Below are 17,880 nucleotides of genomic sequence, written 5' to 3' on the forward strand. Positions count from 1 at the left end.
CACTGAGGGAGTGCTGCCGTGTCGTTGGGTCAGTACTGAGGGAGTGCAGCACTGATAGAGTGTCAGTAGTGAGGGAGTGTTGCACTTTCGGAGGGACCATACTGCGGGTTGCTGCACTGTCAGAGGGTCAGTAGTGAGTGGGTGCTGCACTGTCGGAGGGTCAGTACTGAACGAGTTCTGCACTGTCAGGGGGTCAGTACTGAAGGAATGCTGCACAGTCAGAGGGTCAGTAGTGAGGGAGTGCTGCACTGTTAGAGGGTCAGTACTGAGGGAGTGCTGCACTGTCAGAGCGTGTGTACTGAGGGAGTGCTGCACTGTCGGAGGGTCAGTACTGAGGGAGTGCTGCACTATCAGAGGGTCAGTACTGAGGGAGTGCTGCACTGTCAGAACTGCCGTATTTCAGATGATGTTTGAAATTAGCAACATGCCTCGTGTAAATTTCTGTATCATCAGCTCAATATAAATAGATTAGTCCTGTACGTTCCACTTTTCTGCAAATTGTTCATGGTTTCATTTCCTTAGAAACCAGGCTCGTGTGATCACTATTTTTAAATAACGTTTGTTATTTTGAACAAGGGACGATGCCTGAACAGATAACTGTAGGATCAAGCGGCTCGGTTTTTGCTTGAACCTTGCTTCATTCAGATGTTTGCTGCTGGACATGAATTCATTAATGTGTGAATGTAGAATCGGAGTCACCTCAGTGAACAGCAGCATTGGTTGAACAGCCTGATCGGCAATAAGAACTGCTGAACACAATGTCCGTTCAGAACAGCTCGGTCCCTGATCAGAGAAACAGCCTCAGACAGAACCAACTGACGCTGCAATCGATACAATTCATCAACGTGTTGGGAGTTAGTTTGATGTCGGAGATGGAGTGTTACTAGGAAGGATGGAACCCGTCAGGATGAACAACTCGATGTACGATAAGGAAAGGATGAGCTAAGAGGGGTTGGTCTCGGACAGACGGAGCGTGTGAAGACTCAACAAGCTAATGGCAGGTGAATAGCTGGAAAGGTGTCTTTTCAACACAAGGTTTAGACACAGAACTCGGTGTTTGATCGGGTATTTCAAAACAGAAAAACTCTTTACAGGGTGAATGGACCTTGTCAATAATCCAACCAGCCAACCTCGCCTGGAGATTAGTCCAATATTAGACACTAAACCGAGGCCCCCGTCTGCCCTCTCGGGCGGGTGTGAAAGATCCCACAGCCATTATTTGGAAGAAGAGCAGGGGGGAGTTCTCCCCTGGGTCCTGGGGCCAATATTTATCCCTCAACCAACATCACTAAAAATAGATGATCACATTGCTGTTTGTGGGAGCTTGCTGTGCGCTAACTGGCTGCTGCATTTCCTTCATTACAACAGTAACTACACTTCGATAAAAGGGTGAACTCAACTGTAAAGTATTCTGGGACATCCAAAGATCATGTTATACAGAAGAGATTTGACTGGAGCAGCAGGTGTTTTACTTACAGGAGAATGAGTCCCCAGGGTTGTAGAGTCAATCCTGTCAGATGAATGACTAACTGGAGACACTTCAGGGAGCTGATATAATTCTGGAAATGTTCAGTTTACCAGGATCGGAGGCGAGATGATCTTCCTCTCCTGACTGCATCGGACAAGAGGTGAACTGGCTGTAAGAGGAGGGTCAGTGTTAACACACTTTTTCTGTGTTTGAAGGAGATGTGGACCTGGGGAAGTCACGTAGTTTTTTGGTATGGTCACTCCATGTCTTTATTTGGTGCAGCACTCATTTAGCTCCTGTCATTGTTTCAATGCTACAAAACCACAGCGCATTCTGGACTATTTCTGCCTGATCTGCTGTCAGAAACACACAATCTCACAGAGAGCCACAAACACACGCACACGCACACACACACAACAAATGAACATACACAAACGCTACACATGAAGACACAAACACACACGAAGACGCACACAAACAGAAACACACTCACACGCGCAAAAACACTCACACACACACACACACAGAGGCACACACTCATACACACACACACATGAGCTAAAACATAAACACACACACACACAGAATCTCTCTCTCTCTCACACACACACACACACACACACATAGACGCAGACGCAGATGCTCACTGTATGTGTGTGTGTGTGAGGGGGGTGTGTGTGTGGGGCGGGGGTGGGCGGGGGGGGGGGTGGGCGGAGGGGGGGGGGTGCGGGGTGGGGGGGTTTCAGAGAGAGTGAGTGATTCACAGAGTGAAACCTCCCTGAATGTGGCTGGTGTGTTTAACATTTGAGACACGCAGACAGGATAGGGTTAAAACGTGAAGCCACAAGGAACGAGTGTCTTTCCCAGTGACTGTCTCTCTGTGGGTTTCCTGTGGGTGTCTGTGGGCTCGAGTGAAAACATGGGATGGATTCACAAGACGCAGACTCGGAGTTGGCATCGCCCCGCCACCACGCGCTGGTACAGATATTCTGCACTCATGTGGTTATCTGCCAAAGACTCACAGGGTGGAAGAAGGATGGACAGTGACATGCTCATTATCACATCCATTTGCCCCCTTGCCACCCGTCCATCAGCATGTGCCCACACTGTTGACCCTTGCCCAGGTCCCTCGCAGCTGCTCACTGTCACCACATAACAGTGGGAGTCAGAGGGAGGAAACCGGTAGGGCCATTGTATCTTAGCAACATCGCAATCATGGACAAAAGGATCCCCCTGGTCACCCCTGAGTGTTACTCATATTGTAAACACAACGTATACAGCTCCTCCAGTCTCTGGGAAGCAAAGCTATGACACTAGAGCACCACAACTGGCAGGAGGCTATAATTACAGTGTGACATGTTGACATGCGAGTGCTCCATTGCCAATGACACAGGAATTTAAATAATGAGAAGGGCATGTGAAAACAGGAAATGGTGCCTTGGAGAATGGAATTAGTCACTAGAGTACGTATTTTATTTGAAAAAAAAAACGTACAGAAACATCAGTGCATTGTAATTCCTTCTTTTTTTAATTCATTCATGGGATGTGGGCATCACTGGCTAGGACAGAATTTATTGCCCATCCATAATTGTACTTGAGAAGATGGTGGTGAGCTGCCTTCTTGAACCGCTGCAGTCCATGTGGTGTATCTACACACACAAAACTGTTTGGGAGGGAGTTGCAGGATTCTTACCCAGTGACAGTGAAGGAATGGCGATATATTTTCAAGTCAGGATGGTGAGTGACATGGAGGGGAAATTCCAGGTGGTGGTGTTACTATGTACCTGCTGCCCTTGTCCTTCTAGATGGTAGTGGATGTATGTTTGGAAGGTGCTGTCTATGGAGAGTTTGTGAGCCCCTGCGGTGCATCTTGTAGATGGTACACACGGCTGCTACTGTGCGTCAGTTGTGGAGGGAGTGAATGTTTGTGGCTGGGGTGCCAATCAAACGGGATGCTTTGTCCTGGATGGTGTCGAGCTTCTTGAGTGTTGTGAGAGCTGCACTCATCCAGACAAATGGGGAGTATTCCATCACATTCCTGACCTGTGCCTTGAAGATGGTGGACAGGCTTTGGGGAATCAGGAGTTGAGTTACTCACCACACGATTCCCAGCACCTGGCCTGCTCTTGTAGCCACAGTATTTATATGGCTAGTCCAGTTCAGTTTCTGGTCAATGGTAACCCCCAGAATGTTGATAGTGGGGGATTCAGCAATGGTAATGCCATTGAATGTCAAGGGGAAATGGATAGATTCTCTCTTGTTGGAGATGGTCATTGCCTGGCACTTGTATGGCATGAATGTTACTTGCCACTGGTCAGCCCAAGCCTGGATATTGGCCAGGTCTTGCTGCATTTGGACATGGACTGCTTCAGTATCTGATGAGTCATGAATGGTGCTGAACATTGTGCAATCATCAGCGAACATTCATAATTCTGACCATATGATGGAATGAATGTCATTGATGAAGCAGCTGAAGATGGTTTAGCCGAGGACACTACCCTGAGCATTTCCTGCAGTGATGTCCTGGAACTGAGATGACTGACCTCCAAGAACCACAACCACCTTCCTTTGTGCTAGGTATGAATCCAAGCAGCCGAATATTTTCCGCACTTTATGACATGGCAGATGATGTGTTCTTGGTGCACTAAATCCACAATGGTCACTTGATCGTGCTATCACAACAGTTTTGCAATTTGCATTTATTACAAGATGCATGCACTGAATTCAGGAGAAATGAATCGACCAAGACATCTCGAGATCTTAAAAACGAAATTAAAACATGTATTCACAAAATAAAAGATTTCAAGCACGTACCTAAGGCAGCATTTACGACAAAAACAAATCCTAAAATTCCTAATTACCGTGTCTTCCAGTTACAGACCCCGTTTAAGGCAACAGTCTAAAATAGATTTTAGATTTAAAAACAAAACCAGTGAGTTAACACAGTTCACACTTGAGAGTGGAATTCTAAACGGATTTCTCCAACTTTAGTTACTGGACATAACAGACTTATGTACAAATGCCTGGAGGCTTCTTCAAGCCTGTTTCACACACTCCTGTTGGATCTTACATGGCCCCCAACAAAGCCTTTCATTCTCCATTACAAATGTTTCTCTCTCATTGATGTGTAAATTCCATCGTTCCATATGTCTTTGGAACTGTAACTTTCCCATAATATAATAACTTCCATGTTGCCAATATTGTCAGTAAACTTTGGGAAAAATTAAAACACTCCTTAGCCTTGCTTATCGGGATAGTTGTAAACAGACCAACATGCCTTTGAAATCCAAACAATCCCTTCACTGATCTAAAAATGCAAATTCCCTTCACACCTTACATGCTAAGGCAGCCTCCATTTCAGCATTTCCAGTACATTTCTGCACCTAGCTTCTTTTGATAATCTCAAACTTGCAGAATATCTGACTCCAGATGTAATTAAACCACACAGACAGACCCATCTCCACTCACACCCATAAACCTACTTTAACAACAAACCAGAAAAGTATTATAAAAATTATTGCACTTTCATACCACCCGATTCACAATGATTCTAGCTTTGCTTGGCTCCTTGATGTCTCACTTGTTCAAATGCGGCCTTAATGTCAAGGGCAGTCACTCTCACCTCACCTTGTATTAATAGATGCAAAATGATACATAATTCATAAGCTTCTCACAATCCTTGACAGCATGAAAAAAGGTGCAGCATTCAGAAAACTCACTCAGACCTGATAAAATAAAGTTGCGCAACATCATATTTCCGTTAATTACTATTTGACCATGTTTGCTTCACACACCCCACAGCCCCGCTCCCTGTTTCACACTCAGTTTTTCTGGAATCCACTCAGTGTGTATTTCATGTCCTCGCTCCTGTGCACAGTCCTGTCATCGCTGGGCAGCTTTGAAAAGTTGATGTTGGCGTAGAGAAGGTCGTCGGGTTGATTGGGGTTCCCATGTCCAGCATCACCTCCCACTGCACCTTCAGAGAGATCCTGGGGTGTTGGGGTCTCCCCCTCGCTAGTTGTGTCTCTGGTTGTGTCCCGGAGCTCAGTAATCAGCACGTTCTGTTTACCCTACAGAGAAATGGAAACAGAAAACATCCTCACATCATTTCCTGGCACTGATAGGGTTAAATTATTGTTTAGCCTCGTTAGTGTCAGTCGTGGCTCAGTGCGTTTAACCCTTTTTCTATCTCTCCTTCTCTGTCTCTCTCTCTCTCTCTCGCTCACCTGAGTCAGGAAGTCCTACGTTACCATCTGAATCGTGAGATTTGTGCTCCATTATTCACAAACACAGGCATCCAAAGCACCTCACGCCAATGAAGGAATTTTATTGAAGGGTGTCACTGCTATAATGTTGGATCTTATACGACCAGCTGAGAGGGTAAACATGGTCAGCATTATACAACTGTTCTGAAAGACGGCACCTCGAACACTGCAATGTTCTCTCAGTGCTGGCTCCTGACAGTGTGGCACTCCCTCACAACTGCCCCTTCGAGAGGACAGCACTGCTTCAATATGGACACTACGACAGTACAGCACTCCCTCAGTATTGAACTTCTGACAGCGCAGCGCTCCCTCAGTACTGAACTTCCGACAGTGCGGCGCTCCCTCAGTATTGAACTTCTGACAGTGCAGCACTCCCTCAGCACTGACCCTCCGATAGTGCAGCACCCCCTCAGTACTGACCCTCCTTCAGTGTTGCTCTCCCTCAGTGCTGACCTCAGATGTATCGGCATTTTTGTGCTCAGGTTTCTGGAGAAAGAGAGACTGAGGGAGAGAGAGAGAGGGCGAGAGACAGTGCTATCAACTGAACCGTTACTGACTCCACAGTTAGAAATCCGTGGGTAACCCGGCTGAGAATCTGGGACACGTGTTGTCCACACACTGAGATTGAAGCTTTGGAGTGAGTGTAAACAACTCCTGTACCTGGTGCTTCACAGAGAGTGGACTGAGGGTCAATGCAATGTCACTGGTCCCTGAAACTCTCTCCTCCATCGCTGTCTTTCTCCTGCAATAACACAATATCACACTGTAGTTATCATATAGTAGAGAGTCAGTGCAGCACAGACACAGAGCCCACTGTAACCTTACACCAACGACTGGACTGTCTCTTGTTGCAATAAGGGATATCAGTGTGACAAAACTATAATGGAAGTGTGTCATGTGACACAGTGTTAGTTTCACTTTTGCTTTGAGCAGAGCACACACACACAGCTCTGATGCCTCCAAGCTTTATCCGTATGTATAACTGTTCTCGTGCCGAGTCTTGGTAAACGAGCCCATAACATTCTCACCCAATCCCTGCGAGCGATTGGTGCCTTGTGTCTTGTGCAGTAAATAAGCCCAAGGTATAATATCATTATAATAACACACCATATGTTTGCCCCACTCCACCCCTGCTTTTCCCCCCATAGCCCTTCAAATTTTGCCCCTTCAAGTATTTATCCAATTCCCCTTTTGAAAGTTCCTATTGAATCTGCTTCTACCGCCGTTTCAGGCAGCGCCTTCCAGATCACAACAACTGATTATTATTCATCTGGCTAACGGGCAATGAAAAACGCTCTCCGGATCATAAGGGACAAGTAGGTCACTAACGGAGAGGCGTCTGGCGCTCAACATAAGGGAAACAATCACCGACCTAAGGAAAGAACATTGAAGCAAATATTTATCCAGGAGTAATCGTGCAGAGTGAGGAATCTCTGGGTCTCGTGATCGTTTCCCTGGATACATGACAATGAAAGGTTCTCTCCGAATCATAGGGGACAAAGGGACCACTTACGGAGAGGCGCCTGGTGCTGATCCCAAGGGAATCATCGACTTAAGGACAGAACATTGAGTAAATGTTTATATTAAAATCAAGTTAAATCTTCACACTTACTTTCTCACATAGATGAATATTCCAGCCAGGAAAACACTCAACATGATCCCAGCCGTGAGCAATCCTACTGTCCATTTACTGGAGTCTCTATCTGTAAAAAGAGCCATTAATTACTGCACTACAGTTTTAGAATGATGCTCTGATGTATCTCGAGAAGCGATACACTCACTCAATGTTTAAGTACTCATTCTAGGGCAATGCTGACATTTATTGTCCATCTCTAGTTTCTAGAGAAGGTGGTGGGGGGTCTTCCTCCTGAACCACTGGTTTGACCCAAACTGGGAGACCAGTTCAGAGGGCAGGTAAGGGTTAACCACGTTGGTGTTTGAGACTGGAGTCACATATACACCCAGTCCTGTTAAAATGGACAGGTTTCCCTCCCTAAAGGGTCATTAGTGATCCACCTCATAAATGTAATCTCTTTGTATGAATCAACTAACCTCACTAATATAATCAATTATAAGCTCATTATCACAATGCTGATTGTTGGGATCTTGCTGTGCACAAATCAGTAGCTGCGTTTCCAACAATACAACAGTGAGCTCACTTCGAAATTGCTTCATTGGCTGTCGAGAGTTTCAGGAATTTCTAAGCAATTTATGAATAAATGTCTTGCATTTCGATATAACCTATGTAATATTTATATGTAATATTTATCGATATAATCTATGTAATATGTATATATAATATTTATCGATGTAATCTGTGTAACATTTATAGATGTTACGACACAGCAGTTGGTAAAGGCTGTTGTTTAAAATCCCAGAGCGGAACTTTAAACAACTGTCATAACCTATATTTTCCAGTGGAATGTTTGATTTGCAGCTCTAAATTCAGGAATAAGACCACCAGTTCTCGAGGGGTTTTAATATCAAACTAAATAAGACATTTGTCAACTTACAACAAGTTAAATATAGACACATGGCTAAAAGTTACAACGATCATAACTTTTTAACAAATTCCCAAACTACTTTCCTCGAAGACAACCCATTGACTTTAAGCAGACACCAGGCAAAGCATTTTCACCTTACAAATTCCAAATAAGGCTCCTTTCACTTTGGTTCCTTTGCAGACAGGTGTAGGCTTATGGCTACGGCTGCTTTGATGTTACAAGCCTCTGACTTCCACACACAAAACTCTCTCAGGTCTCTCAGCATCTCGGTTTGGACCAGTGTCCCACATGTCGCAGGTTGACAGGGCAGCCATGCAGCGCACACATCTCTGGCCATCCGAGCGGTGACCAGCCCTTCCCAGGAAGCATTAAGGGGCGGTCACACAGGGCCAGGAAAGGTGCTAAGTACAGCCATGATAACCAAGTCTCTCTCTCTCTCTCTCTTTCATACTGCAGGAGGGCCATGTCGGGATGATGGACCCTGGTGACCTACCTGTGTGCCTGATGGTCCACGGAGACTGCAGAAGACGGAGGAGAGAGCGACTGAGGCTCCTGACCGTGCAAAGGCAGGAACAGCAGCCTCATGAAGAAGGGGCAGCGGAGGGTCTCGCATACGCTGCTGAGGAGTGACAGTGAGCCATGGCTGGTCAGCACCTAGCGACACCCAGGGTCAATAGACATCGCCTGTCATTCCTGCACATGACTGACAACCAGCGTCGCCGATGACTGTGCATGTAGAGGGACCTGTTGGCTCACATCTGCCACTTACTGCAGGACTTGGATCCAAGGGAACATAGAGGGCATCCACTGCCAGTGGCTGTGAGAGTGACTGTGGCGCTCAATTTCTATGCCAGTGGCTCCTTTCAGGGCTCCACAGGTGACCTCTGTGGGATTTCACAATCCTCCAGCCACAAATGCATCCATGAGGTCACGGATGCATCTTCTCCATGGCAACAACTTTGTGCATTTCGCCCAGGACCGGGACAGCCAGGATGCCAGGGCCATTGGATTCGCCCTGATCTCGGGATTCCCATAGGTGCAGGGTGCGATTGACTGCACTCATGTGGAGCTCAGGTCTCCATCGCTACACCCAGTGGACTTCATCAACCGCAAGGGATTCCACTCATTAAACATGCAGTTGGTATGTGACCACCAGCAACGCATCCTGCAGGTATGCACACGGTTTCCAGGGAGTGCGGACATTGCCTACATCCTGAGTCACTCGCAGATCCCTACAGTTTTCCAGGATCCACAGAGTCTGCAGGGTTGGCTCCTTGGGGACAATGGCTACCCGCAGAGGCCATGGCTGATGACACCCATGCGGCGGCCTCAGACTGCAGCAGAGCGACGCTATAATGAGGCTCAGGCCGCAACTCATAACTTGGTAGAACAGACCCGGGATGCTGAAGATGTGGTTCCGGTGCCTGGAGCCCAGCAATACAGTCCGCAGAGGGTATCGCACATCATCATCATCTGCTGCGCCCTTTACAACCTGGCGCTGCAACTGGGAGAGGAGCTGGCTGAGGAGGTGATGGAGGAGCTGGAGGTCTCCTCTGATGAGGAGGACGTCGATGGGGATGAGGGATGGGGTGTAGGTACAGTGAGATCGAGCTGCCCAGCATCCCTCTCGCGTGCACACTTTAGGAGGTCAACTATGGCATTAGTGATGGGGTTAAACCCATGTAGCAGTACATGAGCGAGGTCCTGGACCAAGGTCTCCGTGACGGCCGACATCCTGCCAGTGTTGACCTCAGTGCATTAGCATGCTGGAGCTATCACCTCAGCCTGAAGGCGGACGGACTCCTCCATCATACCTTGCAACCTGAGGAGTGCAGTGGACATCCCTTCCTGATGTTCCCCAGCTTGCCTTCGCAGTTCCAGCACTGTGACATGACCGAGTCCAGAGGCTCGTCATCTGACTCAGACTCAGCAACGTTCTGGCCTCCAGCAGTCCTCCGAGTGCCGGGGAGCTTGTAAGTCCCTGCCTCAGCCTGCTGTGGATCAGACAGTGCAATGTGCTCACCAGATTGTGATCCCGAGGCTACTCTAAAGCTAGGTCCCACCGAGGTGTGTGTCTCTGTGCTGATGGAGGGTGAGGATGAGCGCTGTGAGGGGAGTTCAGGGAGGGTTCCTTCAGATTCCTCTTCAGAGGTTTCTTCAGAGCTTGCTTGGAGGTTCTGGGTCCTGGACTCCATCTGTTGCTTCCCAGATGTGTCTGTGAAAGCAAATAGAGATAATTAGTGCATGGCAGTGAACTGTGAAAGAGGACACATCACTCACAGCATGGCTGCCTGATGGATGTTGCACTGTTGGATCCTCACTTGGTAGAGCAGCGCCGACCTCACCGTCAGCACAGGACTGATCCCGGTCATTGCCGGCCAGCTGGATGGCTCTGGTTTCCAATTATGTCAGAGCTTTGATCTCCGGCATCTCTCCGCCTGTCTGGGACCTTCCCCTCCTGTTGTGAGCCAGTTTCCCCTCCATAGATAGAGATGGGGAAAGTGTATCAGGATGCCTACCAGGCCAGATGATAAGTATGCCTGGTCTGTGTGGGTGGTGAGTGGTCCCACGAATGGAGTGAGGACAATGACGGTGCGTGAGAGAGAGTGAATGGTGATGTCTCTTGCACTGGCAGTGAGTGAGGGCCCTGTGGGTGTGTGATGGGTTTGTGAATGTGTGAGTTGGGAGTGATGAAAAGGGTGACTTACCCTGGCAGAATGGAGGAGATCATTTATGCTTTTGCGGCACTGAGCATTGGTGTGAAAGGAGACATTCTGTCAAAGCTTTTCATCTTTCACTCATCAGGACAGAATTGCAAGAATACCAAATCTCAAAGGGAACAACAATTTATACTGCATGAGAAGAGGGTGCTGATTGGCTGGCAGGCAGATAATTGTGGACAAATTGTGGCCAAAGTGGTCAAATGTCCACTTGTCAAACAATTCAATTAGAATCTGGAATTGAAAGTCTAACGATGACCATGAAAACATTGCCGATTGTCGTTAAAACCCCATCTGGGTCACTAATGTCCCTCAGGGAGGGAAATCTGCTGTCCTTACCTGGTCTGGCCTACATGTGGCTCCAGACCCACAGCGATGTGGTTGACTCTTCAATATCCTCTGAAACGGCCCAGCAAGCCATTCAGTTCCAGGGTAATTTGGGATGGGCAATAAATGTTGGTCTAGCCAGTGAGACCTCCATCCCATGAACAAATAAAAAAAGTACTCACATTCAGTAGGAATTCTAATGGGCTCACACTGGGAGCTGCCCAGGATACTTGTTGCTTCACAGTAGTAGGAGATTTCCTCATCGAATCCATAAGGAACTGTAATAGTTTGACCTTCGAGTGTCAGATTAATGACCTTTCCTTGGGAGATCTAAAACCAGGTGAACTTGTGGACTGCTGGATTCCCGTCACTGAAACAACTTAGAGAAATCATCTTTCCATTTTCCAGTGTCATCCTGACAGACGTATTGTGAGGAGAATCTTTCAAATACAAAATTATCAACACATTAACCACTGAGCTAAAGTCAGGAGTGTAATGGAATACTCTCCAGTTGCCGGGATGAGTGTGGCTCCAACAACACTCAGGAAGCTCGACACCATCCAGGACAAAGCAGCCCGCTTGATCGGCATCCGACCCACCATCTTCAACATTCACTCGCTCCACCACCGATGCACAGTGGCAGCAGTGTGTGTACCATCTACAAGATGCACTGCGACAGCTCACCAAGGCACCTTGAACAGCACCTTCCAAACCTGTGACCTCTAACATCTAGAAGGGCAATAACAGCAGACTCATGGGAACATCACCACCTGCAAGTTCCCCTCCAAGCCACACACTGCACTGACTTGGAAATCTATCGCCATTCCTTCACTGTCACTGGTTCAAAATCCTGGAACTCCCTGCCTAACAGTGCTGTGGGTGTACCTACAGCACATGGACTGCAGCGGTTCAAGACAATGTCTCAAGGGGTAATTAGGGATAGGCAATAAATGTTGCCCATATCAGCAAATGAATTAAATGTGGGCAAACTCATGAGGTTTAAAATCTAGATTTTAATAGTCTCTTTATATAATCGTGGACTGGATACAGCTCCAACACTAGCACACGTACAAACTGCACTGTATTCTTCACCTGCAGATAACATCACACAGAATTACAGGTAGCCTTCAGCTGCACATTCGGCCCATCATTTCTATGTCAGAAGCCAAGGCTTTACACAGTACTCGTGATGCAGTCTCACCAAGACCCTGTACAGTTGTAACATGCATCCCTACTTTTACACTCAAGCTCCCTTGCAATAAATACCAATGTTCCTTTTGCCTTGCTAACCACTTGCTGCACCTGCATACTAACTTTCTATGATTCATGTACCAGGAATGATGTGTTAGTCATTTGAGAGAGTATTCCGGATTCTGATTTACAGAAGACGATGTTTACAGTCACTTGGCAGCACAGATCCTAAGCATTGGTGTGAAAGGAGACATTCTGTCCAAGCTTTTCATCTTTCACTCATCAGGACAGAATTACAAGAATACCAAATCTCAAAGGGAACAACAATTTATACTGCATGAGGAGAATGTGCTCATTAGCAGGCAGGCAGATAATTGTGGACAAATTGTGGCCAAAGTGGTCAAATGTCCACTTGCCAACTAATTCAATTAGAATCTGGAATTGAAAGTCTAACGATGACCATGAAAACATTGCCGATTGTCGTTACAACCCCATCTGGGTCACTAATGTCCTTTAGGGAGGGAAATCTGCTGTCCTTACCTGGTCTGGCCTACATGTGGCTCCAGACCCACAACCATGTGGTTGACTCTTCAATACCCTCTGAAAAGGCCCAGCAAGCCATTCAGTTCCAGGGTAATTTGGGATGGGCAATAAATGTTGGTCTAGCCAGTGACACCTCCATCCCATGAACTAATAAAAAAAGTACTCACATTCAGTGGGAATTCTAATGGGCAGAGATTGGGAACTGCCCAGGATACTTGTTGATTCACAGTAGTAGGAGATTTCCTCTTCAAATCCATAAGGAACTGTAATAGTTTGACCAGCGAGCACCAGATTCGTCACCTTTCCTTGGGAGATCTTAAACCAGGTGAAATTGTGGACTGCTGGATTCCCGTCACTGGAACAACTTAGAGAAATCATCTTTCCATTTTCCAGTGTCATCCTGACAGACGTGTTGCGAGGAGAACCTTTCAAATACAAAATTATCAACACATTAATCAGTGAGCTAAAGTCAGGAGTGTGATGGAATACTCTCCAGTTGCCGGGATGAATGCCGCTCCACACCCAAGAAACTCAACACCATCCAGGACAAAGCAGCCCGATTGATCGGCATCCCACCCACCATCGTCAACATTCACTCCCTCCACCACCGACGCACATTGTCAGCAGTGTGTGTACCATCTGCACGATGCACTGCAGCAACTCACTAACGATCCAAAGACAGCACCTTCCAAACTCACGACCTCTGAAACCTAGAAGGACAAGGGCAGCAGATACATGGGAACATCACCACCTGCAAGTTCTCCTCCAAGCCACACACCAGCCTGATTTGGAACGAATTCACCGTTCCTTCACTGTTGCTGGGTCAAAATCCTCAAAATCTCTCCAGAAAGAGCTTTTGGTGCCCCTTCGCTACATGCTCTGCAACAGTCCCAGAAGGCAGCTGACCACCACCTTCCCAAGGGACAATTAGGAATGGGCAAGAAATGCTGGGCCCAACCAGTAATGGCCACATCCCGAAAATGAATGAAAATAATAGTGAACTGATGAGGTTTAACATCCAGATGTGGATAGGGTCTGTTTTGAATCATGGACTGGATACAGCTCCAACACTAGCACCTGTACAAACTGCACTCTATTCCTCACCAGCAGATGATGTTACGCAGAATTACAGCGAGCCTATGAGTGGCTATCTCACCCCATCCCCTTACCCTTCTCTTGCTTTCCCCCTCATATGTTTATCCAGCTTCCCCCTTAAATACATCGATACTATTCACCTCGACCACTCCCTGTGTGAGCGAGTTCCACATTCCCCCCACTCTCTGGGTAAAGACGTTTCTCCTGAATTCCCCATTGGGTTTATTAGTGATGATCTTATATCGATGGCCCCAAGTTGTGGTCTCACTCCGACAAGTGGAAACATCTTCTCTACGTCGACCCTATCGAAAGCCTTTCACCACTTTAAAGTCTCGATCAGGTCACCCCCTCAGCCTTCTCTTTTCTAGAGGAAAGAATCCCAGCCTGTTCAGTCTTTCTTGATAGTTATAACCTCTCAGTTCTGGGATCGTCCTTGTCAATCCCACTTGCACCTTCTCCAATGCCTCATTTAATAGGAGACCGACTCCCCCTCCATCACAAGCATGGTTTTCTAACCAATACTTACACTTTACACTCAGAGTAACTGAGTTGACCACTCGATGGTTGGTTTGAGGGTAGTCACACGTACAGCTGAGACTTTGACCATGATGCTTGAATGAAGGGTTCAAGGTCAGTACAGCAGAAACCTCGCCACCGGTCTCTGTGATGCTGCTGACCGAGGAAGTCAGCAATTCACTCCAGGTTAGATTGGGGTGGTTATCAGGACAGGTGTAGAGGCATTTACAGATGATATGTGCAGGAGTCCCCTCCTGTAAACCCTTCGGGAGCACGATAACTGGCTTATCAGGAACATCTGTAATAGAAAGATCCAGATGTTTACAGACAAGTAGAAAAGAGATTTGATGTGTCCTATGATTTGTCAATAGGGTGACAGACACTCAGAACACAGAAGGAGGTCATTCAGCCCATTGAGTCCATGCTGTCTCTCTGTGGAGCAATCCAATGAGTCCCATTCCCACCGCTCTATCCCTGTATCCCTGCGAGTTTATTTCCCTCAAGTGTCCGTCCAATTTCCTTTTGAAATCGCCCATCGTCTCCGCTTCCACCATCCTCGTAGGTAGCGAGTTCCAGCTCATTACCACTCGCTGTGTAAAAAAGTTCCTCTTCACATCCCCCCCACCCAAAACCTTCAATCTGTGTCCCCTAGTCCTTGCACCATCAGCTAATGGCAACAGCTTCTCTTTGTCTACCTTATCTAAACCCTTCATCATCTTGTACACCTCTATCAGATCCCCCCTCAATCTCCTTTGCTCCAAGGAGAACAACCCCAGCTTGTCCAACCCAACCTTGTAGCTAAAATCCCTCATCCCTGGACCCATTCTGGTCAATCTCCTCCACACCCAGAAAGAAAAAAAAAACAGTTCAGACCAGTATTCTTATTTCCCAGTTTTACTGGTGTTCTATATTAAGCTATACAAGACCAGTTTGGACCAGGACTCGTTTTTCCCAGTTTTTACTGTTCTGTCCTCCTGGGCTCCATTTCTAAAGCTCTTACATCTTTCCTGAAGTGTGGGGGCCCAGGGTTCTGAACAATATTCCAGCTGAGCTCTAACCAGTGATTTATAAAGTTCCAGCATGATCTATTTGCTTTTAACTCGGTTCCTCAGTCTATAAACACGAGGAAGACATTTTCTTTCTTAATCACCTCAGAAAGTTGCCCTTTAATCTTTCAGAATGTGTGCAGAGAGACACCCAGGTCTCTCCTGTCCAACACTTGTCCAAATCCTTACTGTCCAATATCTTTCTGTGTTCATCCTGACAAAGTGCATCACTTCAGACTTCACTGCGCTGAACTGCATCTCCCATGTGTCTGCCCACCTCACCCTGATCCTGCCCCTCTCATGCCCAATCTCTCCTTATCACTGACCACTGCTTTGCCAAATTTCATTCCATCAGAAAACGTCATAACTGAGGGACACTTAGTGATGCCAGCTTCAATGTGTGATAACAGATTCTGCTCTGGAATTCCACGTAACTCCAGGCTGACATCCTCCAGTTAACACATGGGGATGTGGAGCAGTTGCTGCTGAAGTTAGAACAAAAATAAAACTGAAACTTTTTGACACAAGTAATGATACTCAGACTGTGCAGCACTCACTCAGCACTAACCCCCCAACGGTGCAGCACTCCCCCAGTACTGACCCCCCAACAGTGCAGCACCCCATCATTACTGACCCTCTAACAGTGCAGCACTCCCTCAGTACTGACACTCCGATACTGCAGCATTCCCTCACTACTGACCCTCTGACAATGCAGCACCCCATCATTACTGACCCTCTGACAGTGCAGCACCTCCTTAGTATTGACCCTCTGACAGTGCAGCACTCCCTCAGTCCTGACCCTCCGACAGTGCAGCACTCCCTCAGTCCTGACCCTCCGACAGTGCAGCACTCCCTCAGTACTGATCTTCTGACAGTGCAGCACTCCCTCAGTACTGATGCTCCGACAGTGCAGCACTCCCTCATTACTGACCCTCCGACAGTGCAGCACTATCTCAGCACTGACCCTGTGACAGTGCAGCACTCCCTCAGTACTGACCTTCTGACAGTGCAGCACTCCCTCAGTAATGACCCTCTGACAGTGTGGCACTCCCTCAGCACTGCGCCTGACCACATCCTGTACTTTGTTCTGACATCTCCTGGAGCAGGAATTTAACCAATGACTGCCTGGCTCTGAGATGAGAACATGACCCCCTTGTGCTGAGAGGCTGAGTGTGAAAGGAACTGGGACTTACCAAGAACCTGGAGTCGGACTGGTTCTGTAAATGTGTGATCTGTGTAGCCCTCCGCATCCACGTAAAAGTAATACACGTCACTGTCTTCAGCTCTGAGACTGTCAATCCTCACCGAACAATTCTTCCCTTCCAAGTCGCCGATTATTTTAGCACGTCCTACGAATGTGGCCATCGCATAACTGGGATCTTTGGTGTATGCGATGGTATATTTCCATTTATACCAATATTTAAACCAAGTTCCGTGCAGTGCTGTGTAAGAGTGGGAAGGAAAGTCAAAGCTACACGGAATAATCACACAAGAGCTGCTGATGGCCCTCCGAGGCAGTGCCTTCATAGACCATCCCTCTGACATCACTCCTGAAAGGCAACAAGGGAGGGGACAGGACATCAAAATGCAGAATATTACTTCAATGGAGACAGGCTGCAGAATGCGACACAGAGGGATCTGGGTGTCCTTGTACATGAATCACAGAAAGTCAGCATTCAGGAACAGCACAGAATGAGGAAGGCAAGTGGAATGTTGGCCTTTATTGCAAAGGGATGGAGTACGAAAGGAGGGAAGTCTTGCTACAACTGTACAGGGCGTTGGTGAGATTGTATCAGGAGCAGTGTGTACAGTTCTGGTCTCCTTACGTAGGGAGGGATAGATTGCATTGGAGGCAGTTCAAAGGAGGTTCACTGGGCTGATTCCTGGGATGAAGGGGTTTGTCTTATGAGGAAATGTTGAGCAGGTTGGCCCTGTATCCATTGGAGTTTAGAAGAATGAGGGGTGACCTTATTGAAACATATAAGATTCTGAGGTGGTGGGGGGTTTGACAGGGTGGAAGCTGAAGGGATGTTTCCCCTTGTGGGGGAAATCCTGTGAAGCAATAAGGACGTTTTACTGCATTAAAGGCGCTATATAAATGCATTGTCATTCCTATTGAAACAAGCTCTCTGATGCAAAAACAGAAAATGCTGGAAAAACTCAGCAGGTCTGGCAAGATCTGTGGAGAGAGAAACAGAGTTGACA

At 47.2% G+C, this 17,880-nt stretch overlaps 2 protein-coding genes across 38 annotated transcripts in view; both read right to left on the reverse strand.

Moving 5' to 3' along the window:
• Positions 1-17,880, reverse strand: part of LOC144671591 (uncharacterized) — a 320,132-nt gene that overhangs the window by 42,068 nt on the left and 260,184 nt on the right. The window lies entirely within an intron of this gene.
• LOC144671596 (sialic acid-binding Ig-like lectin 13) overlaps positions 1-17,880 on the reverse strand; it is a 53,624-nt gene that overhangs the window by 32,525 nt on the left and 3,219 nt on the right. The window contains exons 3-5 of the mRNA XM_078533605.1: positions 16,869-17,225; positions 14,640-14,927; positions 13,186-13,443 (exon numbers count right to left, since the gene is read on the reverse strand). Coding sequence (XP_078389731.1) covers positions 13,186-13,443; positions 14,640-14,927; positions 16,869-17,225 — 903 coding nt within the window. The remainder of the gene's footprint in view (positions 1-13,185; positions 13,444-14,639; positions 14,928-16,868; positions 17,226-17,880) is intronic.

The sequence above is a fragment of the Cetorhinus maximus genome, chromosome 33 (genome assembly GCF_964194155.1).
Source record: "Cetorhinus maximus chromosome 33, sCetMax3.hap1.1, whole genome shotgun sequence".
Classification (NCBI taxonomy): domain Eukaryota; kingdom Metazoa; phylum Chordata; class Chondrichthyes; order Lamniformes; family Cetorhinidae; genus Cetorhinus; species Cetorhinus maximus.